General features: G+C 44.1%; 1 protein-coding gene across 1 annotated transcript in view; it reads left to right on the top strand.

Annotated features, from left to right (window-relative positions):
• PIWIL4 (piwi like RNA-mediated gene silencing 4) overlaps positions 1-27,136 on the top strand; it is a 424,835-nt gene that overhangs the window by 194,948 nt on the left and 202,751 nt on the right. Inside the window, exon 9 of the mRNA XM_069202421.1 lies at positions 11,696-11,825. Within this exon, the coding sequence (XP_069058522.1) occupies positions 11,696-11,825 (130 nt within the window). The remainder of the gene's footprint in view (positions 1-11,695; positions 11,826-27,136) is intronic.

Here is a 27,136-nt window from a genome sequence, read left to right as displayed (position 1 = left end):
TCTAATCCACCTCTTTCGGGGGCATCGGACAAGCAGGGGCTACTGGACCTCAACAGTACTGTTTTACGTTATTTTCCTCTGCTTTCTCTGGGTCCATCTATCAGCGAAATAACTGATTGACAAACTCAGTGCTTTCATTTTAAGAAAAAAAAGTACATTAAATTACACTGCAACTAAATACTGTTCGTGCAGTAATGGCCTGGTACATATTAGTGAACTGGGCACTGGGGATAGTTGCGTCTCATCATCTATCCTTTTCGTCACCCCTGAGGAATCACCTAGTACAGAAGGGAAGAATCTCCCTTCTGATCTAGGTGGTACCCCTCATTACAGGAGTAGTAGTAATAGTCAGAATCTAGGCTCAGGTGAATTTCCTTGGTGAATTGCCAACGTACTCAGTCTTTCACAGTTCATGCAGTCTTCATCTCGCCATGGTAAGTCTTGAAGCCCTCTCCTGCTTCTGAGATGTGCATGCCGCGGGTTCCGATGCGGCCTCCTTTGGCTGCAGTGAGGTCGCGGATGAAGTGGCAGGGGCAGACTACAGAAAGCCTATGAAAAGCCCTTGCAGCCAGAAAAACGGGTAACTTGGGCAGGATCTCATCACAACCACACTCTGGAAAGCTTCTGGGTGCCACAGTCCTCACTTTAAGGCATTAGACTTCTCGACTAAAGTGTCTCAAGTTGGACCTCATTCTCTTTGAGCCAGGCGGAACCTCAATCTTCAGGTGAGATGTAGTGGTGCAGGACAGCCATAAGAGTTCTATGGATCACAGTGGTCAAAGGTCAGCCATGTTCCCAGTTTGTTAGGTCATAGCGACACAGGATCAGTCAAATGCTATAGTTCTTTTGGTCAAAGCAGCACAGGTCAGTCACACTCACAGTCCTCATTGCAGCAGCACCAGGAAGCTTTGATTCTGATTGGAACTTCAAATTAGTGTCGTCCACCTGCACCAGCGACACATAGATCACTGCCCTCTTTCCTCTGCCAGACCCTGCCACCACTGGTGTATCCCTGTACCTGGCTTCTCATGGACAGTCACACCTTCTTAAGGGTTGGGAGACTCCTTTCCTCTCTCAGCAGGCAAGCTGATTTCTGGGCACTTCAGGGCTGCTTCTCCCAGTAAGGCAAGACTCAGATGATGCCCTCTCACTTCTCGGAAGCTGACTGCCAGGGAGACACCAGCTCTGGTTGCACAGTAGTCTTATGAGTTCTCTGCAGAGTACTCTCTTGGTCTTGGACCTGGAACTAGTACAAGTGGGTCATATTTTTGTACAGCCAAAGCAGACAAGAGATGTAGATCCGCTGCCTTCACTTTCAGGACTGGTTCGGGGTGGTTATGCTTTCAAGTGTCCTTTACAGGCTGCTCCCCAGTGCCAGCTGTGCAGTCATGCTTCTCACAGCACAGTACTCTCGATCCTGAGGCACCCAAAACAGAGGCACAAAGAGGCATGAGCCTTCTGCACCTGGCTGTTATCAGTCCAGCTGAAGAGTGATCAGGGGAAATACAAAAGGCTGGACTCACCTAAGGTTTCCATTTAACCTTGAGCAAATGAACTTGTAGTCTCACCCTTCACTATGTACCAAATGGCAACACTACAGAAAGACTAAACCGCAGCTCCTCTCAACAAAAGATCTAATCGAATTACTAAAGATGCTGTGTCTCCTTTTTCCCAGGCCCAGTGTCTCTGTCTCTTCCCTCTCCATTTTCAGGAATGTCAGCAGTACAGAGCCACTGTCTGGAAAAACAACCTCACTTCCATCTGTTGAAAAAGGCCAGACCAGGAGCATCAAAAATGGATCCCACAACCCTGCTTTATGTTGGTTAACTCATGCACACAATGCAGGCCACATACTCTAACACACAACATATATTTGGCATGTTAGCGTGAGGATCCGGGTTAGCACATAGAAGTAGAATTTTATACTTGTGGGCCAGTAGATCTCCAATCCAATGACACAGATAAAAAGTCTGGAATCTTGCACGGATTTTCTAAACTCTCTGCCCTGCCAGTACCCATCTTCACATTAAACCCAAGGCATGGACAGTAGTCCACTGTCATTGAAATGAGGGTTTACTTGATGCACCCGTGTTGGTCATAGGAGAGAACCTAACTCAAGTCAAGGGTCAGGACTGGGCCTGTTCACATGCACTACATTAGTGTGAAACCAGGGCCAAAATCAAAAACCAGGACACCAGATACACAACGTGGGGCACTCAGGGCAGTCAACTGTGTCTCGGCACCATGAAGGGGCCATTCTGATCACAACAGATATAACTAAAGGTAGAACCACAGAGATCACTGTGTTTCTTAGTGTTGAGTTTGCCTGAGTTCTGGATGTTGCACATGGGAGAATTAATTAAAAATATTAGACAAGTGGCCTTGAAGGTGGGCACTCATTTCAGGGCCTGAGTGCCCGTGAAGTTGGGTATAGAGGTAGAAAACATGGCCCTAGAACTTCTGCATAATCACATTTCTCATTAGAAAGCAAACCCATCGGATTCATGGTACAGAGAAAGTAATTCTGAGAAGAGGATGTTGTCCATTATTATCCAGAGATGAAAACAGGTGAGAAGATATGTGGGATATTGAAGCCACTTTTAAATTGAGTGTGCTATCAGAGATCACTTTATATTCAGAGAGCCTGAGAACAGATGTCTTATGCTTTATATATCTAATATAACCCTTCTTCTCAAAGTTGAAACTTAATTGTGAAAGACTTCATTCTATGAAGAGGGGTGTAGTAAGGTGAACGACATCTTGAAATAAGCAGCTCCACTTCTGATACCGAAAATCATGTATGAATATTGAAGGGGCTGCAAACAATATTTACCAAAGTTCACCTATATGCCACATTCCAGGAAACTTGGAAGAATGCCACTCGCATTTCCTACAGCTCATGGTTGGCTAATTTTTAACATATGATGTTGAAAGATCCCAGGTGCAAGACCTGATTCTTCTAATATTTTACACCTCTGGTGTTTTGAGTGGCAGAGATGGACATTGTCAGCAGATGTTAAGCACATTGTCCGCAAATGTACGACCTGCGTCTGTTACACCAGTCTCTTTTTTTCTGTGTGACACTCGTGCAAAAGTGTGTGACTTTGATAACTTTCTAGGACTCCTTCAATTTTTTTTTCAAACTATTTTTACAACAATACCTGTTGGAATGGGAACCATATTATGTCTGTTTGACCCTCACTAGTGGTACATTGAGTGATTTAGGTTGATACAAGTTCTGTATCTAATACTTTTGCCCCCGATGCATACGAAGACCATTAGAGAGAGAGGCAAAGTCATTCTTGCTCTTCATGCTTCCTGTCCTGAGGTACGCAGTTGTATTATTTCATGTGAAGCTGATTGGTGCGGTTCTGTAAGGGCCGGTCTTAGGATGAAGAAAACAGTACTTGGAGTCTTTACTTTGCAAAGAAACAAGGCTCCCATTCAAAGTCACCTCTCTCTTAAGAACAACTCCTGTTTAGATCAAATAAGGAAGGAGAGCAGAAGGCTTGACAACAGTCTTTAATATCAGAAGATCCAGCACCTGTAGTAGAAGAGATCCTGGTCAAAGCTCCTCTCTTCCCTGCCTCTCTCCAGTCCTTCCCAGATCAGACCTCAGGCTGTGCATCCTCAAGTTTGTTAAATACTTAACTCCACCAGATTACTGCTTCTGCCACTATGTAAAGCATATCTGGTAGTTGTGCTGCCTGACCTCTGCAGTAACTTGTGCTTCATTCACACTCTAGCATGAGGCATACACTCTGCTTCACAAGGCCACTGGAGAGTTATGCCCTCAGAAACTGCAGGTAGGGTTATTTTTCACTATATTTTCTGGTGCTCAAAAAGGGAGAGAGTTTCCTGGCATTCAGTATTGTCACCTTGGGTATGATTCTACAGCCTGAAGGCGGAGGATTCTGAAGTGTCCTTCTACCTTTATTAACATTATCCTGAGGCTCTGGCACTGCTGTCAGTTCTCACTTGTGTCCTGACACCAGCCCCGAAGGGGCTGGAAATTGAAGATCCAAACCTCGTCAGCTGACCTCTGAAGGCAAAGGGCTCACGGCGGACGCTTTCAGAAGACATATGGTCTGATGCATGTTTGTGGGTTCTTGCAGAACTTCATCAAACCATCACACTTCCTTCCGTTTTTTGGGACTGTGATTGACATGGTGCAAGGCGAAGAGAACACCTAACATTGCCTAGACAATGCAGTTATTCTGTCATTTAGTCTCCCTTACACCAGTTAATTTCCTCCCACTGCCGGGTCTTGTTGTTAGGCATCTTCGTGTATACAAAGGTAAGCCAGAGAATTATAATCCCAATAAAAGGATTTGCTCTAGTTCTAGGGAGTTCTGTAGGATGCTATATTGTTTTTTTCCTCTGCCAAGCAGAGACGTGAAGTTATTGTCATGAAAAGAGGGCATTATAATTGTAAATTAGCGGAGAATATTTGGTGACCAAGATCTCCTCTGTGTAGTAGTGAGAATCACTGGGCGACCCTTCTGTCAGTGAATCTTGGTTTTGGTTGGATTGTGTGAGTCATATCAACCTACTAGAATTTACACCCATATTACTGTCCCGCTTGATGTTTATCAGTTACATGAAAGTTCAGGCGTAGGCAAAACAACTTCCATGCACTATGCACACCAGCTAATATGTTGGTTCGAAAGTGTCTCCATATTAAAGCTATAGAGATGTGGATCTTGGCTCCTATTGACTGTTTTTGTTGCCTGGGTCTCCTCATTTGTAAAAGGACAAAGAGGAGAAAATGGGGGTGTAGCTTAGACAGTGAGTTTCGTGGGGTGTGAATCTCAAATTTCCCAACTAAAATAGCAGTGGGCTACAGGCTTGAGATGTGAGATGACCAAGGTCAGAGATGGACTGTTCCATGAGGAACAGTGCCAGTACTGAATTGCATTAGGTGGGCCTCTGCCTAGAGTGGCACAGTGGTTGAAAAACGATGGGTTGAAATGCTACCCCTAGCAACTGCCACTGGTTAGACTATTTGCAAGCATTTATCCCATCGCTTTTGGGTGTTTGATTGCTATTAGTGAGAAACCTACTACTGCCAGTATTTGTGAATTCCAAAAAGTAGTAAATTTTCACCTATTGAAGGAAAACTTCTATGGATGTAGATTTGCTATTTTTGGTAAACTAGTCACTAGATACAGTTATGTTTCTGCTCCAAAGCTCTTAACAAAATCAGAATTACAAGAAAAACCAACACAGTTATAGCAGACTCTACTTGGCGCCCCCAGACCCAACCACCAAACCAAGAATGCATTTGTGGGGTGTCACACCTGGGCAGTTAGTTCTCCCTGGAAACTCATGACTATGGTCATGAACAACATAATGGCCTGGTGTTCCTGACCTGGCATCACTTATTTTAATTGTACTTTTAGTGCATGCATTCTTCATCTCTGCTACAAAAGGCCTTGTTAGAAGAGTTGTCAAATCAGTGCATGTTGGCAAGGCTCCATGTTTACAGGCATTGCCTTTTACACATCATTTAATCAAGTGACTGATGGCCATGTGGACATGCCAGCAAATTAATCGGGGTAGCTGAGCAAAGGGTCTAACTTGGCTCCAAGCGTCCTTGCAAAAGCCAAGCCATGAAAATGTTTAGCCTGTATATTGTACAACAAAATGTAAAAATATGATACTCTTCAAAATAACTGTATTTGTTTAACATGCAGATGCATTTCCTCATAGATCATGAGATTATATCAACGCATAGACTGATATTTATTAAAAGTAATAGATTTTAAACATGAACGTAGAAACATTAATGGTTCGCCACCAAATGACAATGCCTTTAGTGAACTAAGAGGCAAGTCAGTAGTCAAGTAAATTTTAAACGTGGCCTTCATTTTATCATAGGAGGAACATTATAGTTTATGAAATCATATATAAGAAGTGCTTGTACAGTGCACATTCTGAACTCAGATATTTAAAAGTGCTTTCATATGTGATATTTAGGAAACAGGAGGGTCTGCGAAATACAGTGTTTGCCTTGAGGCACACAGTTTGGGCAAGCAGGGAAACTGGTATTGGTTCCAGATGATTGGGATTTTGAAATTCAGCCACCAGTTGAATCTCTCTCCCCCACACTGTTTTACACCAAAGGTTATTTTTTTGTCTTCTTATTGGTTCAGGAGGAGAAATATAAATACACAGACCTATCAGACCTGAATCAGGGCCTCTAGACCCAACTACCAAGCCAAGAACGCATCTATTTAGGCGGTGTCTCACCTTAACACCCAACCGTGAAGCTACGCCTGGAGGAAAAATAAAGTCTCACAAGGTTCACACAGACACACACACACACACATCTGATAAGGAAACTCAGGAATAGGTCTTGGAGGCTGTGGCATTCTGGAATGCAATGATTAAACATTATATTAGTGTACTAGTGTTTCACAAAGGAACATAGTTCACTTCCTTATTTATCCACTCCATCGGAGTTGGGCAATTGCTTTGGCTTGCACAGGCCACTGCTACAGTACGTCACCCGACCTTTGGGTTCACGGACATTTGTTTTGTTTTTCCTCTCAGTTTCCTTAACACCACCATGGAGTTGAGAAGCGAAAATGGTGGATAAGGTGAAATGGACGATTTATGCCTCTTTACTAGAGCTGGAAAGGTGCAGATTTAGGAATCAGCACTAGAGGATTACAGGCAGACAGTAATTAAAGTAGGGTGCCAACGATGGCACCTGTGTCTCCACCCAGGAATTCCAAATAACCTTGTGGGTGTTTATGTATGGTTTGATGAAACCCAGAGCCAGCAAGTATCAAGAATAAAGCAAAGCAAGAGTTGGGAATTCAAAAGTAGAAGCATAGGTGGGAATATCAAAGTCATGAACATGGTCCACTTGAATCCAGAACATTGGTGGCTTCTGTTAATGGGCTCAAGGGCTGTGCTTTTCCCCCATACCCCCATTTCCTGGCCTGTTGTTTTTTATTCTGCCAAGACTGAGTAATAATCTATTATTTACTCCTGGTGTAAAAAAAAAATGGTGACCTCCTTTGGGTCCGGCAACAGTCTTTGTCTGATGGCTGGCGATTTGTGACCCTGCAGGGTTGTTCAGAATCCAGAAAAGCACACTTCTTGTTTTGAACTACTAACAGCAAATAAACCATCAGAAGATTCTAACAGCTGTGATCAGGCAAAAAAGCATCACCTCAGTCTTGCACTGAACACCCACGAAGCTTCAGTGGAGATATCCCACGAAAAAGGGTGGGATTTCTTTTTTTTTTTAAATACTATTAAGATGTTCGCAAACCAACTTTTAACAAGAAAAAAGTACATGAAAAAGTAGACAGTGAAATTTTCCTTTAGGACCTAAAAAAAAAGCAATGTGTTAAGTTAAGAATTCAACACGCCTATGAGCTATTGACAGCTTCATCTGTTAAGTTTTCACTTTGTCAAAACCTGCATATTGATTGTTGATCCAAGTAACATTAGTCAATACAGAAGACAAACACGGCCAGAGAAGACAGTGTGCACCTAAAATCTATGCTCCTTTTAGCAGTAACTTTGAGTATAAATGCTCCCAAATGTATGTTGGAAGGTTTGCGTGGCTATTTGAGTCTCAGGCGCTTTCTAAGCATCTTCCATTCTAGTTGTGTGCTATGTAAAACATCAGTGATTATGATAGTACAACAGTGATATAATACTGTGCTATAAGGGGTCCAATTCCTAAGCATTTAAAGTATTTTTTTCTTTTTTATTCTGCCAGATAGCTGAAATAAATTACCTTTTTAAAACATGCACATAAAAAGTTAATGGCATGATCCTTCATTTTCCACCGCCTGCACTGCCCATCCATCCTGGTTAATTAAAACACATGGTAAAACAAAGGAGGAAAGGACAGATTTCTAGATTTTGAATGCAAGAACTATTTAGGTTACAGGTTTGGGTTGATTATGCTTATGTGAATCTTATAATATCTGCTTCCTTCAATGGTACAGCTGAGATCCCTGAGAAAATAATTAGGGGCCAAATGTACGAAGAGACTCATTGCAAAAATTTTAACTTTTTGTGAGCAGTCTGAGTTTATAATGCGACCTATTTACTTTGTACTCAAGTAGCCTTAGAATGACCTACCTAATAAAAAGTAAAAAGGCAAGTCGCTCTTTGCGCCTTCTCCAGCAAATGGCAATCAACACTGGGTAGGTGGCCTGCAGGACTCAGACCACCATCCTTGTATTTGAATACCTAAAATGTTTTAAAAAGCAACTTTTGTGCCTTAAAAAAACGTTACTGCTTTAAAAAAATAGTTTCTTTTTAGGAAAGATATTGGGGGGAAGGGGGTGTTTAGGGGAATGGCAGTGTTGTTTGGACCACTACCGGCTTACCCGAGGTTGCCCAGCATGAGTCTTGAAAGGGGAAGGGGTCCTCAAGGAAACCCTTCACCTTTGAAAATCTTTTACACCTCCTCTGAGATGCCTGTAACTGATCAATAGTTTGTATTCACAATTGCAAAGCATTGATACGTACCATACTAAATCACAGGGTTTTATGCACTTTTGTAATTGCTTTTCTGTATGGGTCGCTAAGCCCATTTTGGAAGTCGGAAGTACATTTCCGACTCACAAAATTGGTTTTGTATGTTGTTAGAAAACATCTTACATTCACTAACCTTGTGAATTTACAAATAACAGGGCTTGTGAATGCAGAATGGTTTCGTTCATCTTGCCCCATAATATTAATATTGGGAGAGCTAATAAATGGTTTCTTTTTTTTGTTTTAAATCCAGTAATGATATGACCAAATTATATGATGCAATTTAGTTTTTCAGTCCACCCATGGAAACCTAATAAAATGGGCATATTGCGAATTATATAGCTTAACTCATTAATGTAGGACTAATCATTGCAAGTGTCAGGATGATTTGTTCGTTGAATACACTCACAGCGCTCCCCTTTGTGTTACAGTAATATATTAGATTGGACCTTTGTAAATTCTCTGTTGTGTTTTTAGGATTTACAGCTTCAAGGCTTCCTACATAGCATAAAGTCTTCGCTTCTGCCAGTTTTGCATTTTGAAGTCAAATAAAAGTGAACATAGCCTGAGGAACACCTTAAGAATTTTGGGGGCCCAGGCCGAATGTATTTTGGGGGTTACTGTTCAAAACAGCTTTTAATTTATGATCCAATTTCAACTCTTTCATGCCCTCTTTGGCCAGGTCATGAACGATTCACGGACACACTCGTCCAAATTCTTAAGTTGTAACTTCTAATTTTCTGGGCTAGTGACTTGTGTTTTCAATATTGTACATAGTAGCAGCGCACTAATATTACTGCTAATAATCTCTGTGACACCGTCTGACTTGTCATATGCGAGGTCCTGTTTTCATCTAAAATAAACTTTTTTAAGAATGTTGCATGAACCATAACCACAACATTTCTCTGCAAAATCTCTGTTATAGGATCACACATCACTCACTTTCAACATAAATTAAAGGGAAACAGTATTTAAACAATCTGTTTAAGAGTTATTCAAGGTATTCAGGGTAAGAACAGAACCGATCTGGCACTATTAGGGGGCCCTCCTTGAAAGGCTGGGGCCCAGGGCCAGAGCCTACTTTGAACATGCCTTAAAACGCATGTGCATAGCCTATAGACAAAATTGACAACTTTTCCCAAATTTGCTCAAAGTTATCCATCAGATGGAAACTTTTTATGGGAAAACATTAAACTTTTTTGTGTTTATTACGACTGATTTCCGCAAGATATTTGATAGTGGGATAGCATGCAACTAACACTGGTGCATCCAGCAAAATTTCCCATCCTTACTTTGCAACAAATAAACTCTCCCCAACACAAGTTGGACTGTAAGAATTAAAAATGACAATTACATGAATTGCCATGGGAATGAAACAAATTTATTTTTGGAGGAAGCTTGGTATTTGACTTCAAACACTGACAGAAAATTCTGAGATGTAGTCTGCTGGTAAAATATTATTTCTGTTTAGCAACTTGGATAGTATAATGACGCTGAGATAGGAGCAAGAAAACCTTACAGCTGCGTTGATCAACCATATACATCTGTTTTATAGACCAATCTATAGATTTTCATAAAGTCATAATTTTTTGTAAATTAAGTTTGAACATGTGGGTGTTGAGCCTTCATTATTCAATTTAATATGAGGTCCTTTTACAAACATTGGTTCAAAAAGCCAGAACAAAAGTATTTGAAAGCTGGCTTTGTGCTTGGTTCTGTACTGAGTAACCTGCAGTTAATTGATATTGTTATATAACTGAAAGAGGTTCCCTCCCAAATTTGGTAATCAGCCTTTTCCAATACTTCTTGCTCAAAAGAATTGATCCTGATAGACCAGTGGTCTACAGATGCCAGATCCATGACCAATTTTTAGGATAGCCACATACAAGGTATGTGCAGCTATCCTAAAGGCATTCACATAACCATCAAGTTTTCTGAAATTTTGTGTGGATCCAGCCCTCTTGGTCCTACATTGGACACTCCTATCCATAATCCATCAAGCTTCTGTGGCTTTTCCGTGTTTCCTTTTTGACACTATAATTTTTCATTAGAGAGACTTTGTTTTGTTAAATACATAGAAGTCTGAAATATTTACTTTATCATCTATTTATGAGCCGTTTTGGGTTTAAACAGTTTCAGCCATCAGTTTGTTGACCTTGTTTACGACCTACTAATGTGAACACTAAATCGTCCACACAACAACATATCAATTAATCAATCTAAACAGAAGATTTGTAGAGGTGGAGCACTACTTCTCACCTGTGAGGGTACCCAGGCGCTGGGTCCAGCATTAACTGAGTAGCCAGGTCTTCAGGGACCTTTGAAAGTCTAGAAGAGATGGGGAGCTCTGTCGAGAAAAGGGTAACTCATTCTCTTTCTATGTCTACGCTGCTAGGTAGGAGAAGAAGCGACCTCTGCATCTGCCACATCGGATGCGGAGCGTTGAGGGTTAGAAACAGGAACACGGAATGGAGGTGTCTGGTGGGCTAATGGAAGTTCAGACAGTGGATCAAGTAGGCCGGTCTACAGTTGCGTAAAGCCTTGTAATCATGGGTCAGGAGTTTCTACTGACATCTTTTCTGTACAGGGAGCTAACGGAGATTCCTGCAGTAGGGGGTGAAATGGGCTTGTCTAGGGAGAGCCAGGATGAGTCTGGCTGCTGTGTTCAGGTACGGCCTGTAGTTGGTGGAGGAGATGATCTGGGATCCCTGCGTACATAGCGTTGCCGTAGTCCAGTTGGCTGGATATGAGGGCACGGGTGATGGTGCATCTGGAGCTTTGGAGTAGCCATTTGCAGACACATCAGTAAATATAGAATGGGCTTTTAACTTTTGTTTTATTCTAGTGCTTGTACCATATTTTTAAAGCAACTTATTGCAAATAGATTTACTTTTGTAATACATTATAATTGTAGTAGTTTTTTATGACTTATAACACAATAAAGATACTAACTGATTACTAACATTTAAAGTCAGTCAGCAGCTTGAGTTTTTATTCTCACTATGGACAATCCATTAAGCATGTGTTTTAGTGGTCAAGGTAACTGGTCAAATGTATGTATGTGGGATTTGTATAGAGTTAACGTTGTCTTAAAGGCAGCAGAGCGCTAACCTTGAGACATTCATGACCTATTCACTCTCAAAGCCATTTGAGGTTTACTCCTTTTTGCTATGTTTTTATTTTACAGCAATATGAAGTAGTTGTAAAAGATTTAAACCAGCCCATGCTAGTCAGTCAGCTGAAGGCTGGAAAGAATGACGCCCCCAATACAACTCCTCGTGTTGTCCACCTGCTTCCAGAGCTGTGTTTCTTAACAGGTAAAAACAAATGTAATCAGCTTGTTTTGTGAATTATTGTATCTTTATGTTTCATTGGGGGTAATACTTAGAATAGATGTGTCAATCTTCATCCCTCTTGCAGTGGACCTTTGTAAAATGGTGTCCCTAGAATCTATAGTTGTCAGATTACCCATTTCTAAAATAATGACCTAAGCATATACATTATTTATCAAGTTGGAGGCTTGCAACGGGCGACAGCATCAATACCTGCCTAGATATTAGGATGTTATTTATGTTATAGTCTAATTGCATTCTTATTATTCTTATTTATGCTCAGTACATTATACATTTATCAAACACGAAGACAGTGATCATAAAATGAGGAGTTTGAAACATGTGTGATGAGGAGCCTGATTTTTACATTTGTGCAGTTGTCCAATTTTAAGCACAGAAATGAAAAAGTATATAATTTAAACCTCTTTAAGTTAGGAGTTGTACCTTTTACATACTAAGCAAGAAAGATAACTAGAACTCTTAATAACAGCTTTCCCCAGATAACTTTCAAATCCTGAACCACACATTGTATGTTTTGTTGAAAAAATAGCGTGGCAGCAGTATTGTTTTTTTAGGACTGACCCTAGAGAGACCCTGCTCTCTTGCACAGCTATCATAATTGTATACATAGAGGGGCTAAAGGTCAGCTTCATTTGAACATTAGATTTTGTATGTCATCCATAAACTATTGCATCAATCAATGTTTAATTGTAACAGTGATTCAAGACACTTGGAGTTTCACAATTGCATGAAGGCATATAGCTGTTTTATTGGTGCAGCAATGAAGGTGTAGACTTTTGTGACATCTCGCCTTCCTCACCCTCCATGCTGTATGCACTTACAAGAGCTTTATTAAGGCATTGAGCCTACCTTGCTCCCTCTGCACTAATGTCATAAAACAGGTACACCTGCTGTTTCTCTAGAGAGAGAATACTGCATCTTTTACAGTGCTAAGGTTTATCTTGTTGAAGCATCAGTGCATAGCTGTTGGCTACAGCCAGGCAAGCTCCTAGCCTGAACAGATGCAACAATATCAGTCCTGTCCTCGAGGTTCAGCACTGGGTATCTCTATAAATATACTGATGGGTTAGGCCTTTCAGTGGTGTTGGGTGGGCCCGATATTAATGATGGGTTCGTGTTTATGCACCATCAGGTGCAGCACATGTATTATCTATCCGGCCGACTAAACCATCACCCCCAACTGCTACTTGTACCTCTAGCCACTCAAAGATGGTGAGTTGTTGCATTTATGACTGTGTCTATTTTCACACACTACACACCACGTGCTCATGCACACTATCACTCAGTCAGATCTTACTCTCTTCAGTCAGCTTATCAGAACAATGATGCTCTAGGTTTTGGCTTTCGTGTTTTCAGATTCTATTTGTTTTGAAGTATTACTTTACAGTGTTTTAAAAGACTGTAAAAATCAGTGGCTATCAGTGCTTGCTCTTTTCTTTGGTCCCTAAAGACTATAGGGCTAGTGTTTTCCAGTGCTTACGAATAATTTACATTTGATGTCCTTGTCTACCTGATTCAAACAATCCTGTTGTCAATTCTTATTTCTTTATTACTCCTAACTCCATTACTGTTGCTAGGTTCTTGAGACAAATGACAAAGAAGATTGACTGAATGAAGTTGTTTCTAATTGGAACACAATATATGTACGTCAAACAAGACACAAAAGAGTTGTAAATAAAAGTGATGAGTTATTTAATACAGCTCAGGGTTATGAGTGGCAATATGGACAATGCATGCTTCCCCTTACCCATTTAGAGATCTCAGTAAGCAACATCCCCAGTATTGACAGGTTTATTTTCACACACACACACACACACATGCATATTGTCGTACTCAATTTCAAGTCGGTGTTAACACTGCCCTGTACTTTGTATTGCAATACAAAGAAAGGACTGAGCTAACATGCATTATTACTGGTTGACCTGCTCTGCCTGGTAATAGAGTACACACCTGCTAAGGAATTAATACATATACCATTAGCTATAGGGTTTTGGCAACATCCAGTGTTCTGCTGGATGAAGCAGCAGCTGAGGTAATAAAGAAACTTCAATACCTGCAAGAGGCATTGGGCATTTTTCCTGTATAGTTCCTGTTATGAATTAAGTTTACATTAATGAGCGATGCCTATGGGGTATTTAAAAGCCACCGAAGAACTGACATGTATTGGCTCTTACTAAGCATGGTGGCCAGTGCTTCTTTGAAAGCAGTACACTGACTATGCATCTTAGTAGGCTATGTGTGAGAGTTGCCGCAGGCACCTCAACTTTGTGTTCTGTGCAGCAGTGACAGTTCCTGTACATTTTCTGTCTTGGGGCAAAGAACAAGCACGTTTCAATATGTTTCTATTAAATACTGTTACTGTGGTGTCCACAGGCAAATTTGCCAAGTGTTGAGCCTTTTTGTGGCACCAAAAGTTCCAGGCTCCTTCTTTACAGAGGCAGGAGCAATAAAAATAGAACTTGGTTATCCTGGGGTCGTGGCATGAACATATTCTATTTCGTTGTGCACACCCAGAATGGGCCCATACACCTGTTTTGCTGTGCTGTCTGCAACACATGCTAGGAACAACAGAGGAGTGGCAGCCTTCATTTTATTTCTGAGTTGCACTATCATGACGCAAACACTAGGTTATAGATTATCTAAGTTAATGTAAACATGGCGTAGGCAGTGCAGTTTCAGTAAAACTGGCACATGTACCCCTTCTGGGTCTATGCATAATTGGTAGAGATGTACATATGATCCTTGTCCTGCTATACGATAGGATGCAACTTTATTAGACATGCTTTTCGGGCCATCACACTGTAAACTAAGAACAGGACTGTTGGGCTCAGAGCTTTATAGGAGGACATTGGTTATAAAAGCGGACTGATTCATAATGATCCTTGTTGCCACAATTCTCATATCTAAGTTTTAGACAGCAGAACTCCTTCCTGCTCTCAGTAAAAGAGGATGACATCATGGTGGTGGCTCGTCTCTTACTCTGAGACCTGACTCAGAGTTTAGCTACAAACCTCACAGCTGATACACAGCAGTGTGCAGTGAACAGCGAGTGGAAGTGTCATGAGGTGAGTCCTTACCCCCTGAATAGGAGAGGAAGTAGGTCAAGGGTCTGTGCAGATGCTCAAATGGAGATATTAGATGGCTTACCATGGTTCTAGTGGGACATAGTCTGAACATCCATATCTGAAAATGCTTACATGTAGAGGTGGTGCAAATAATACTTTGATATATGAGGGCACTATAGTAGTAAAACTGCAGCAAAATGTCTATGTTTCCTGATTTTCTGTGGAAGAGCACATTTTTTATTTGGTGTTGTTTCTATTAGGATACTCATGATCCCATGTAAACACCGGTAATGCGTTTTTCTCCGCGTCCACTCTTCTCCTGTGGGTTTTCTGGGGGATGTAACCAGAACTGTATTGAGGCCTTAAGTCAGATATGTCAGGGGATCTGGCAGCTGTATTACCAAAGAGACTAAAAGCCATAACGTGGGTTGGGTGGAATGGTCAGAGACTAACAATGCTTCACCAAAAAGGGGAAAACCACTCAGCCACTACTCCTGAAATACCCACCTCTCTGAGACTTGTCATGAAGGTTAGTATGAATGACGATAGATTGGACAGGATCATACCTGTCTCCCACATCTAGTATATTTTTCCGATCGTCCAAGTGCTGTGGCCTGAGTAGCTCTGCCCATCTGCCAAGATTTCAGCAGTTTGTACTTTGGACTGCTTCAGTTTGGCTGACAGCTGTCCAGCGAAAACTATGTCCGAGATTTTGCCCACAAAAGGGAAGAAGTAAATAGGAAGACAATTGACCACGGCTGAGCTCTCCAGTGTTTACCACTGTTATCTCTATAACACCGAAGAAGAAAAAGAGGCTGGGTTTAGGTCCAATGTCTCCCTCTAGTACAGCATCCAAAACACAAAGTGACGTTGTAACCTGCTTAGGAGCATTTGTAAATGTTTAAACGCTTCTCTGAAGATTCTGTCTCCCTACTACTACTTTCTTACTCTAAGTCCTGGCAATTCTAAGAATTGGACGAGGAGGGCTTACTCAGACGAGGAGGGCTTACTCACGTAATGTGACATGCTTCATTATAGGCCACCTCGTCCCACCCTGGTAAAATAGTACTACCAGGGCAGACTCAACCTCAAGTTGGACTGCCTTGAAGGACTTTCTAGAGAGTTCTTACAAAGTAATTGTTTTGTGGGATCGATATCTAGGATCCAGTTGATGCTGTTAAAAATACCTTAGATTAAACTAAAAAGTGTCCTTTATTAGGGATTACCCTAGGGATACATAAAAATACTATAGAGTGTGATCAGAGGATGTTGGTGGGTGCGATGGCTTTTACGTACCTCTAAGCTGCCCTTGAACAGTCTAACTAGGCCTCGGCCATTCGTCAGGGCTTTTAAATGGATCCATATATTTAGTTAAGGTAAGGGTGTGAAGATATGTGGAGAGGGTCTACCTCTCTCAGAGAAGTCTCAAGGTAATTTTACCTGAAATACGGGTAAAAAAGTAGAAAAGAGCAGAGGCATTAGGGAAGACAGATGCTCGATGGCATGTGTAGCTGCAGATACACATGCTATGCATATCCATTCCGACATCTAGTGTTGGGCTCGGAGTGTTACAAGTTGTTTTTGTTCGAAGAAGTCTTTTTTGGAGTCACGGGATCGAGTGACTCCTCCTCTCGGTTCCATTGCACATGGGCATCGACTCCATTGTTAGATTGTTTTCTTTCCGCCGTCGGGTTCGGACGTGTTTCCTCTCGCTCCGAGATTTTGATTCGGAAAACTTAAAAAAACCTTCCCTTTCGTCGGTATTGTCTCGATCGCGTTCTACATCTAGTATTAAACCGGTAGTACCGTCGGAAAATCACTTTGTTCGGCTGGAAGTGGCGTCAAAGATCAGTGAACATCTCGAAATCACCGAAAAAGAACAAACGCAAACAGCAGTCTGTATCCGAGACATAGACTCCGAACAGGAATCCGAAGACGACAGACCCATCACAGCTGGCCAGCATGTGAGTATGCCTGCCCCTCCACCCCCACACAATAAACATCTTAAAGTCTTAGGTACCCCACTGCCGGATGGCAATGGTTCGGCCCGAAAAAAAACTGTCGGCGACCGACCTCCAGGTTAGGCACCAAAAAGGGCCCACCTCCGACTACTTCCAAAACTGTAAAGGTCTCTATTTCGGACTCCAGCAAGAAACACCAAGTTTCGGAGTCGAAAAATTAGAAAGGCAGTTTCAGAGCCGAGACCTTCCACAATATTTTCGATACAGAAAAAGCAACAAACTTCAGAACTGAAAAAGACATCTTATACAGAGGAACAAGGACTTTCCAAAAAATTACGAGAAAGCCATAAAATCTCTGAGGAAGAGTCAGACATTGAGCCCATTATACAAGTGATGGATGAGACACAATCTAGGATACACATCCATAAAGAGACAGGGAGAATTATTACAGCACCTCCTCCAAAAACAAAGGGAAAGCTGGCATTCCAGGAAGAACTGGACACTGCACAGCCCCCAGCTAAAGTGCAAAAGCAAAAAGAGAAACCAGTACCTCCTCAGTTTTTTCCTCCTCATTCTCCACACCTATTTGTCTCTCCTCACACCAACCCTCCACCAATGCCTTCTCCAACACACTCTTTTTATTCACAAGAAGACATTGTAGATCCATGGGACCTTTATGATCCTGATCCCATCCCAGATAACGACCCAGATACCTACCCATCCAAACCATCTCCACCTCAAGATACCACAGTATACAATCAGGCCATAGCCAGGGCTGCAGCTTATCATGGGATAACAATGCAAACTGAACCACTGGAGGAAGATTTGTTGTTTAATACATTATCCTCAACACATTCTAGGTGCCAATGCCTACCAATGTTACCAGGCATGGTAAAACACAGAGACCAAATTTTTAATGAGCCTGTGAAATCCAGGATAATTACACCTAGAATAGAAAAGAAATATAAGCCTGCACCCTCTGACCCAGATTATATTACCCATCAGGTGCCTCCAGATTCAGTGGTGGTTAGTGCTGCATGAAAGAGGGCAAATAGCCAGTCAGGAGATGCACCCCCTCCCGTAAAGAGAGCAGGAAATTTGACGCTGCAGGGAAAAGAGTTGCATCCCAAGCGGCAAATCAATGGAGAATAGCTCATTCTCAGGCACTACTAGCCCGTTATGATAGAGCTCATTGGGATGAGATGCAGGATATCATACAGCATCCCTCAGAAGAACACCAAAAGCGGTCACAACAAGTAGTAGAGGAAGGGCAAGCCACCAGTAACAATCAGATAAGGTCTGTCCTTGATGTTGCTGATACAGCTGCAAGGAGCGTGAACACAGCCATTACCATCAGAAGACATGCATGGCTGCCCTCCTCTGGTTTTAAACCAGAAATCCAACAGGCTGTGTTAAACATGCCTTTTGATAAAAAACACCTCTTTGGCCCAGAAGTGGACACTACAATAGAGAAATTGCGAAAAGACTCTGATACAGCAAAGACAACGGGTGCTCTGTATACTACACCATATAGGGGGTCATTTTGTAAGCCTCAGTTTAAAGGAGGTTTTAGAGCACAATCCTCATAGGCTTCTACCTCACAAACAAAACAACCATATCAAACCCAGTACCAGCGAGGTGGGCGTAGAGGAACATACACAGGCCAATACTCTAGAAATTGAGGTAAATTCCAAACCTCTAAACAACCAACAGCACAACCGCAACAGTGACTTCCTTCCCTCCCTTCCACTCCACACATCTCCTGTGGCGGGAAGACTACTGCAGTTCCACTCGCATTGGCAAAATATCACCACAGACAACTGGGTATTATCAATTATCCGCAATGGCTATTGCCTAGAATTGATAAACACCCCTCCAAATATTCCACCAAGATATCACAAGTTATCCCCAGAACATACAGTTCTGCTACAAGAGGTTCAATCTCTACTTCTAAAACAAGCAATAGAATTAGTTCCACAGTTTCAACAGGGAACAGGAGTATACTCACTATACTTCCTAATTCCCAAAAAAGATGGCACCCTCAGGCCAATATTAGACCTCAGGCCCCTCAATTTTTACATCTTTACAGAACATTTTCACATGGTAACTCTGCAAGATGGTATCCCACTGCTACAAAAACAAGATTTTATGACAGCCCTAGACCTCAAAGATGCATATTTTCACATACCCATCCACCCAGTTCAAAGAAAATACCTCAGGTTTGCCATACAAGGAAAACACTACCAGTTCAAAGTGTTATCTTTCGGCATAACAACAGCTCCAAGGGTGTTCACAAAATGTCTAGCAGTAGTAGCAGCATACTTAAGAAGACAACACATCCATGTCTTTCCATATCTTTGGCTAATAAAATCAAACAATCGTACGCAATGCCAAAAACATACTCTGCACACACTAGGATTTTCTATAAACTACCAAAAGTCACACCTTCAACCAGCACAACTACAACCGTATTTAGGTGCTATGCTAAATACTCAACTAGCTCTAGCGTATCCAAATACACAAAGGATACAAGCTTTCCAAAATCTAATTCCACTTATACAGCCAAATCAACAATACACTGTAAGAATTGTCATGAAGATCTTAGGAATGATGGCATCTTGCATAGCAATAGTCCCCCATGCAAGATAAAACATGAGGCCCTTACAACAGTGCCTTGCACAACAATGGTCACAGGCACACAGTCAACTTCAAGATCTAGTTTTGATAGACCGCCAAACACATATGTCCCTTCAATGGTGGAATCGCAGCAATTTAATAAAGGGGCGGTCGTTTCAAGACCCTGTGCCTCAGACCATAATCACAATAGATGCATCAATGATTGGTTGGGGAGCTCACCTAAACAATCACAACATTCAAGGGCAGTGGGATGTCAAACAGAAACAGCTACACATATACTGCTTAGAGTTATTATCTGTATTCCTTGCCTTAAAAGCATTTCAACCTCTTCTCAAACAGAAGAATGTTCTTATAAAGACAGACAATGTCACAATGTCCTTTACTCGGGATCTGCACGCCGCCAAGCAAAAGGCCCACCTTCCGGTGTCACCAACTCAGAAAGCTATTATAGCACAGAGTCATGGTGAAGCCAGTCGGGGGAAGGGAATAAGGGTAGGGAACAGCAGGGAGAGAGATCTGAAAAGGAAAAATGGTTAAGCATGTATGTATATACTTGTTCATAACAGCATTAACATTCAATTATACACTTAGACAAAGGCGTCTCCATGAATGCAAGTGTTGAGACTTTTATGGAATAAACAAAGGCGTGTCTGTGGATGCAAGAGTTGAGACCCTTATGGAATAGACAAAGGCGTTTCCGTGGATGCAAGAGTTGAGACCCTTATGGAATAAACAAAGGCATCTCCATGGATGCAAGAGTTGAAACCCTTATGGAATAGACAAAGGCGTCTCCGTGGGTGCAAGAGTTGAGACTTTTATGGAATAGACAAAGGCGTCTCCGTGAATGTAAGTGTTGGTAGAATCATGATACTTCAGAATGTCATGAGCCTTAGACCAAACTGGGCATGGCCCTTCTCTGAATCATGGAACAATAACAATTAGTAAAATCATGATACCTCAGGATGAAATGAGCTCTAGGCAAAAAACTGTGCGTGGCCCATCTCTGAATCATGGAACAAGAACAATTGGTAGAATCATGATACTTCCGGATGTCATGAGCATTAGACAAAACTGGGCGTGGCCCTTTTCTGAATCATGGAACAAGAACAATTGGTAGAATCACAATACTTCAGGATGTCATGAGCCTTAGACAAAACTGGGTGTGGCTCTTCTCTGAATCATGGACCAAGAACAATTAGTAAAATCATGATAGTTCAGAATGTCATGAACTTTAGGCAAAACTGGGTGTGGCCCTTCTCTGAATCATGGAACAAGAACGAACTGAGACCTCTGAACCTTGAGAAGGCAAGAGCATGGACCATGGACATACTCTGAACATCAATCATGCAACTACTATGCATTCATAAACATAAAATGTTTGGTCTCGGCCTAGAAATTCGCAAAGACTTAAATATGTATCTCACATATCATCAAAGACTTAAATATGTATCTCACATATTATGCTTCCAAAAACAATGAAACTATGATTTGCTTATCTTTGAAATGTTTTCACATTTGCCAACCAGGCCTGAAAGTTTTACTCAAGTAAACTGAAGCGCTTTGATTATTGGACCAAGGGGGCTTTACTCATGTGAAATGAAGCGCTTTGATTGCTGTGCCAAGGGCGCTTTGCTCTTGTGAACTGAAACGCTTTGAATGCTGTGCCAAGGGCGCTTTACTCCTGTGAACTGAAGCGCTTTGAATGCCATGCCAAGTGCGCTTTACTCCTATAAACTGAAGCGCTTTGATTGCTGTGCGAAGGGCGCTTTACTTCCTGTGAACTGAAGCGCTTTGAATGTTGTGCCAAGTGCGCTTTACTCCTGCAAACTGAAGCGCTTTGAATACCATGCCAAGTGCGCCTTTCTCCTCTGAACTGAAGCGCCTTAAATACCATGCCAAGTGTGCTTTACTCCTGTGAACTGAAGCGATTTAAATGTCGTGCCTGGGGCGCTTTACCAGTGTGGCCTGAAACGCTTTGCTCGTTATGCTAAGGGGCGCTTTACCTTATGTAAGTAACGACTTCCTTCAAACTTGGATTCAGCAAGTACGGCCTACTCGTTTTTGAATGCACCATGGAAACAAGGATACTTCGGTTGGATGACACTCTGCCATTCAGGAACTCTGCTCTTCTCCAGAGAAACCCCCACGAGGTCTGGCTGCATCAAAGTCTTCAAAATAGTGAGCAACGTGCTTGGGTGTGGCTGGGCTTTATAGGCCTGCCACACCCCAAGATGGCTGCTGCCTCTAAAAACATGGGAATTGTAGTCCCTTCATAGAATAGCACTGATAAGTGCATCTTGTCCACCAATGACCTGAACCTGCAGCTCTGTGAGCTTTGCCACAGGGCAGACGACGTTGATGGCCACCTTTGGGAGCAAGTGGAGATGAAAAGTGGTGCGCAGAAAGCGCTGCAGAGCCGCGCAGTGGAGTTTCGGGCGGGACCTGGACCGCGCATGGTTCTATTCCTGACAGACAACATGACAACCATGTATTATCTCAACAAACAGGGAGGGACTCATTCATCTCAGCTGTCCCTTCTAGCCCAAACAATTTGGAAATGGGCAATTCACAATCAAATTCACCTAATAGCACAGTACATTCCAGGGATCAGTTGGCAGATGTCCTCAGCAGAAATCACCAACAAACACACAAATGGGAGATTCACCCCCAAGTACTTCAAAAGTACTTTCAAAAGTGGGGAACACCAGACATAGATCTATTCGCAACAAGCGAAAACACAAAGGCCCTCATTACAACATTGGCGGTAAATCCCGCTTACCGCTGCTCAGAAGACCGCCAACACACTGCTGCGGCGGCAGAATTCTGCTACAGCTATTACGACCCACAGCCCGGAATCCGCCAAAATCTAGACACCCACACAAGTCCGCCACACCAAAGGTCAGTGATAAACTGGCGATAACAAAACCTCCACCGTCACGCCAACAGGAATACGCCCACACTATCACGACCCATGAATCCACGCGGCCGTCTTTCAACCGCGGTATTCCATTGGCGGTACACACCGCCGCACTCAAAATATACATACATTTACAAAACACAACCACATTGGACAAATCGAAATACACACACCTGATACACAAACACACCACTCCCACACACCCAATCCAATATAAAACACACACCCACATCACCCACAAACCCTTACTACCAGAATTGCGATAGAAGGCCAGAGAGAGACACCACCAGAAACACTAGCATCCACAGGCACACAACACCATCACTCACACAACATCCACGCACCTCAGACAACACACACAAACACATCCCCTCACACATCACAACCGACACCACCTCACACATCACCCACACCACATCATGGCACCTCAATGACACCCCAGGTTCTCTGAGGAGGAGCTCAGGGTCATGGTGGAGGAATTAGTCCGGGTAGAGCCACAGCTATTCGGATCACAGGTGCAGCACACCTCCATTGGTAGGAAGATGGAGCTATGGCGCAGAATCGTCGACAGGGTCAACGCAGTGGGACAGCATCCAAGAACACAGGATGACATCAGGAGGAGGTGGAACGACCTACGGGGGAAGGTGCGTTCCGTGGTCTCATGACTCCAGATTGCAGTACAGAGGACTGGCGGCGGACCCCCACCTCCTCCCCCACAACTAACAACATGGGAGGAGCAAGACTTGGCTATACTGCATCCTGAGGGCCTCGAAGGAGTAGCAGTAGGAATGGACTCTGGTAAGTCAAATCTTAACTATTACATCCCCCACCCTACCTGCAAGCTATCACATACCCCACCCTCACCCCCATCACTCCAACACCTTACAAATGTCCCACTATCACAAACCACCGATCCCAACACCAAGCCCTGCATGCAACACCAAAGCATGTACACCCATCACCAAAGCATGTCCACTACAGATACCCACACAGACCCCAAGCCAATTATCACACAAGGTCCTAGACAAGAATGCAAGCACTGGAGTACAGGGTCACCCACCCATTGCACACGATGGCACACACAGATGCAATAATCATGCCTTTACACCCCTTCAGGACCCCTACCCAACGTCACCGGACAGGAGGTTCCAGACATGTCCACTCCCCCACAGAAGATGCCAACAGTGATGACAGCAGATCTGTCCAACTGGATCAAGATGACCAGCCCGGCCCATCTGGGACCTCAGGACAGTCGGTTCCCCTGACACTGGCACATGCCACCACAGAGCCTCCCCCCTCAGGAAACACCAGCACAGCACCCACCCAGCGGGCCCATCCCTCTGTCCTCAGGACACGTCAAGCAGCAGTGTGTCCTCCACTACAGGGAACCCATGCAAACCCACCACCCCCAGAAAATCAGGGACCTGGGGGCAGTGGCAGTGGGCACACGGTTCAGGAGACAGAGGCACAGGAAAACAGGGGAACTGGGAGGACTACTGTGCGACAGGGGGTGGACAGGCCCAGGGAACCCACTCTCCATGAGGCCCTCTCCAACATCATGGGAGCGTACCATCATTCCCAGGAGACGATGGCAACGGTACTGGCCAACTTTCAGGAGACCCAGCGGCTGCAGGAGGAACACTATCTGGGATCAGGGAGGAACTCAAGTCCATCAACACCATCCTGGTCACTATTGTAGGGGTGCTGAAGGACCTTGTCAACACCAGGAGGGACACTGTGGCACAACAAGGGGCCCCTGACACTAGCCTGGATGATGAACAGCCCACCACCTCCGACAGCCCTAGTGGACAGGAGGTACCGCCACAGGACCACGACACCAGCCCCCCACACCCTGCAGATGGAGAACCATCCAGCAAACGGTCCCTTAGATCCAGGAACAAGACAGAGAACAATGCCAAGACCCCCGTCAGGAAATTAGACCCCCCTGAATGTCATCCTTCTGTCCCACTTTGTCACCCTGTCTATCCATCAACTGCCCTAGCTCCACTTCCTATGCCCCTTTGGACAATGCACCTGTGAAACAAATAGACTGGACTCTGCCATGGACATTCCTCCACCATCACCCCTGCCCATTTTACAACCCCCTCCACTAATTTGCACTGAAATAAACACTCTTGAATCACAAAACAATCTGGAGTCAGCCTGTGCTTTCGCAAATTTGTATTTGCAACAACTGTGGAATATAGCAATGCCAATTGTAATGTGAACATACCGATGTAACACAGCTTCAGTCCATGAGGTAATATAGCAGAGGTCACACAGTGGGACCCACATCTGTTAAATGGAAAAAAGCAAAGTGACAAGTCAGGGTCCATACACTGGGTGAAAGTGACAGACTTATGATAGGTCTAACAATTGTGTGAGATGTGTGAGGCAGTGACATCATCTTACCTGTGTCTCACTGGAAGTATTGCTGGATAACGTTGTTTCTATTGTTGATATCCTCTTCTTCTGCCTCCTCTTCTTCACTGTCCACAGGCTCCACAGCTTCCACAAGACCTCCTTCTGGACCATCCTCCTGCAGAAAAGGCACCTGTCGTCGCAAAGCCAGGTTGTGCAGCATACAGCAGGCCACGATGATCTGGCACACCTTCTTTGGTGAGTAGTAGAGAGAACCACCTGTCATATGGAGGCACCGGAACCTGGCCTTCAGGAGGCCAAAGGTCCGTTCGATCACCCTCCTAGTTCTCCCTTGTGCCTCATTGTAGCGTTCCTCTGCCCTTGTCCTGGGATTTCTCACTGGGGTCAGTAGCCATGACAGGTTGGACTACCCAGAGTCACCTGCAAATGTCGAGGGACAACTGTTAGACACACACTAACCCTTAGGGACAACCCCAGACCCAGACAACTATTCACAGGGTATAGGGTCCTTGTCCTTACCTATTAGCCACACACGGTGCCTCTGGAGTTGCCCCATCACATAAGGGATGCTGCTATTCCTCAGAATGTAAGCGTCATGCACTGATCCAGGACACTTGGCATTCACATGGGAGATGTACTGGTCGGCCAAACACACCATCTGCACATTTATACAATGGTAGCTCTTCCCGTTTCTGTACACCTGTTCACACCTGCGGGGGGGTACCAAGGCCACATGTGTCCCATCAATGGCACCTATGATGTTGGGGATATGTCCCAGGGCATAGAAGTCACCTTTCCCTGTAGGCAAATCCTCCACCTGAGGGAACACGATGTAGCTGCGCATGTGTTTCAGCAGGGCAGACAACACTCTGGACAACACGTTTGAGAACATTGGCTGGGACATCTCTGATGCAATGGCCACTGTAGTTTGAAAAGACGCACTGACAGGACCTGCACTAGAGGGGGTATTCCTGTGGGATGGCGGATAGCTGACATCAGGTCAGGCTCCAACTGGGCACACAGTTCATGGATTGTTGCACGATCAAGTCTGTAAGTGACTATTACGTGTCTCTCTTCCATTGTCGATAGGTCCACCAGCGGTCTGTATACCTGAGGATGCCGCCATCAAATCACCTGCCCCAGCGGACATGCCCCATGGACGAGAACATCGATCAGAGAGTCATCCAACAATGAGGTATTACAAAATGTCATTAGCACATATTTGTTAATCCGCAATGTGCCTGTTACTGTGTGTATGCAAGGCCTAGATAGGTGTGACGCAGTTATAATTAATGCCATGTGGCTCCCTGAAATGGCGGCTGCCTGACCTGTAAGGTGGGACAAGGGGATATGAGGTAACTGCGCTGGTGTTCTACACCGTCGCGGTAGGCGGTCGAAGACCGCGGCACAATCCTGCATTAGTTAACATTGGACCCTATGGGTCTGAGGAGCCAATGACGATGTACCCCAGCGGTGACGGTATGCACCGCCGCGGACGTGACCGCCATTTTCCGTCTGTTCACTCACTTGATACCTGACCTTCGACAGGAGAGGACCTACACTGCAAGTGCTGCTGTGACCTCAGTCTGGAAGCGATGATGGCTCATGTGTCTGGGGAAAGGGCCCCTGCCTTCACTTCAGAGGAGTTGGAGAAGTTAGTGGATGGGGTCCTCCCCCAGTACACGCTACTCTACAGTCCTCCAGACAAACAGGTGAGTACACTGTGAGCATGCTGCATGGGCAATGCCCGTTTGGAGTGGTGTGGATGGAAGATACATGGGGGGGGACTGAGGCCTGCATGAGCGGACGGTGAGTGTATGTGCGTCAGGGCAAGGGTGGGAACGTGGGCCAATGACTGTGGCAGTCCAGACGGTTAAAGTTTTTCCTTTTCCCCTGTACTATTCCTCTAGGTCAGCGCCCACCAGAAGAAGGATATTTGGCGTGCCATCGCCTAGGACGTCCGGACCCTGGGGGTCCACCACAGACGGAGCACCCACTGCCGGAAAAGATGGGAGGACATTCGCTGCTGGAGCAAGAAGACGGCGGAGGCCCAGCTGGGGATGGCCTCCCAACGTGCGAGGGGTGCCCGTCGCACCATGACCCCCTGATGTCCCGGATCCTGGCGGTGGCGTATCCTGAGTTGGATGGGCGCTTGAGGGCATCACAGCAGCCACAAGGGGGTGAGTACCATCACATCTATCTGACTCTGCGCGCATTACGAGGTGTCTGGGTGGGGGAGGTAGGCAGTGGGTTACCCTGGGCCAGGGCGAGCTTTGTAGGCAAGGACCCTTTGTGAGGTAGGCTATGTGGCAC

The sequence above is a fragment of the Pleurodeles waltl genome, chromosome 8, assembly GCF_031143425.1.
Source record: "Pleurodeles waltl isolate 20211129_DDA chromosome 8, aPleWal1.hap1.20221129, whole genome shotgun sequence".
Lineage (NCBI taxonomy): Eukaryota > Metazoa > Chordata > Amphibia > Caudata > Salamandridae > Pleurodeles > Pleurodeles waltl.
This window is presented reverse-complemented; position numbering and strand designations above follow the sequence as displayed.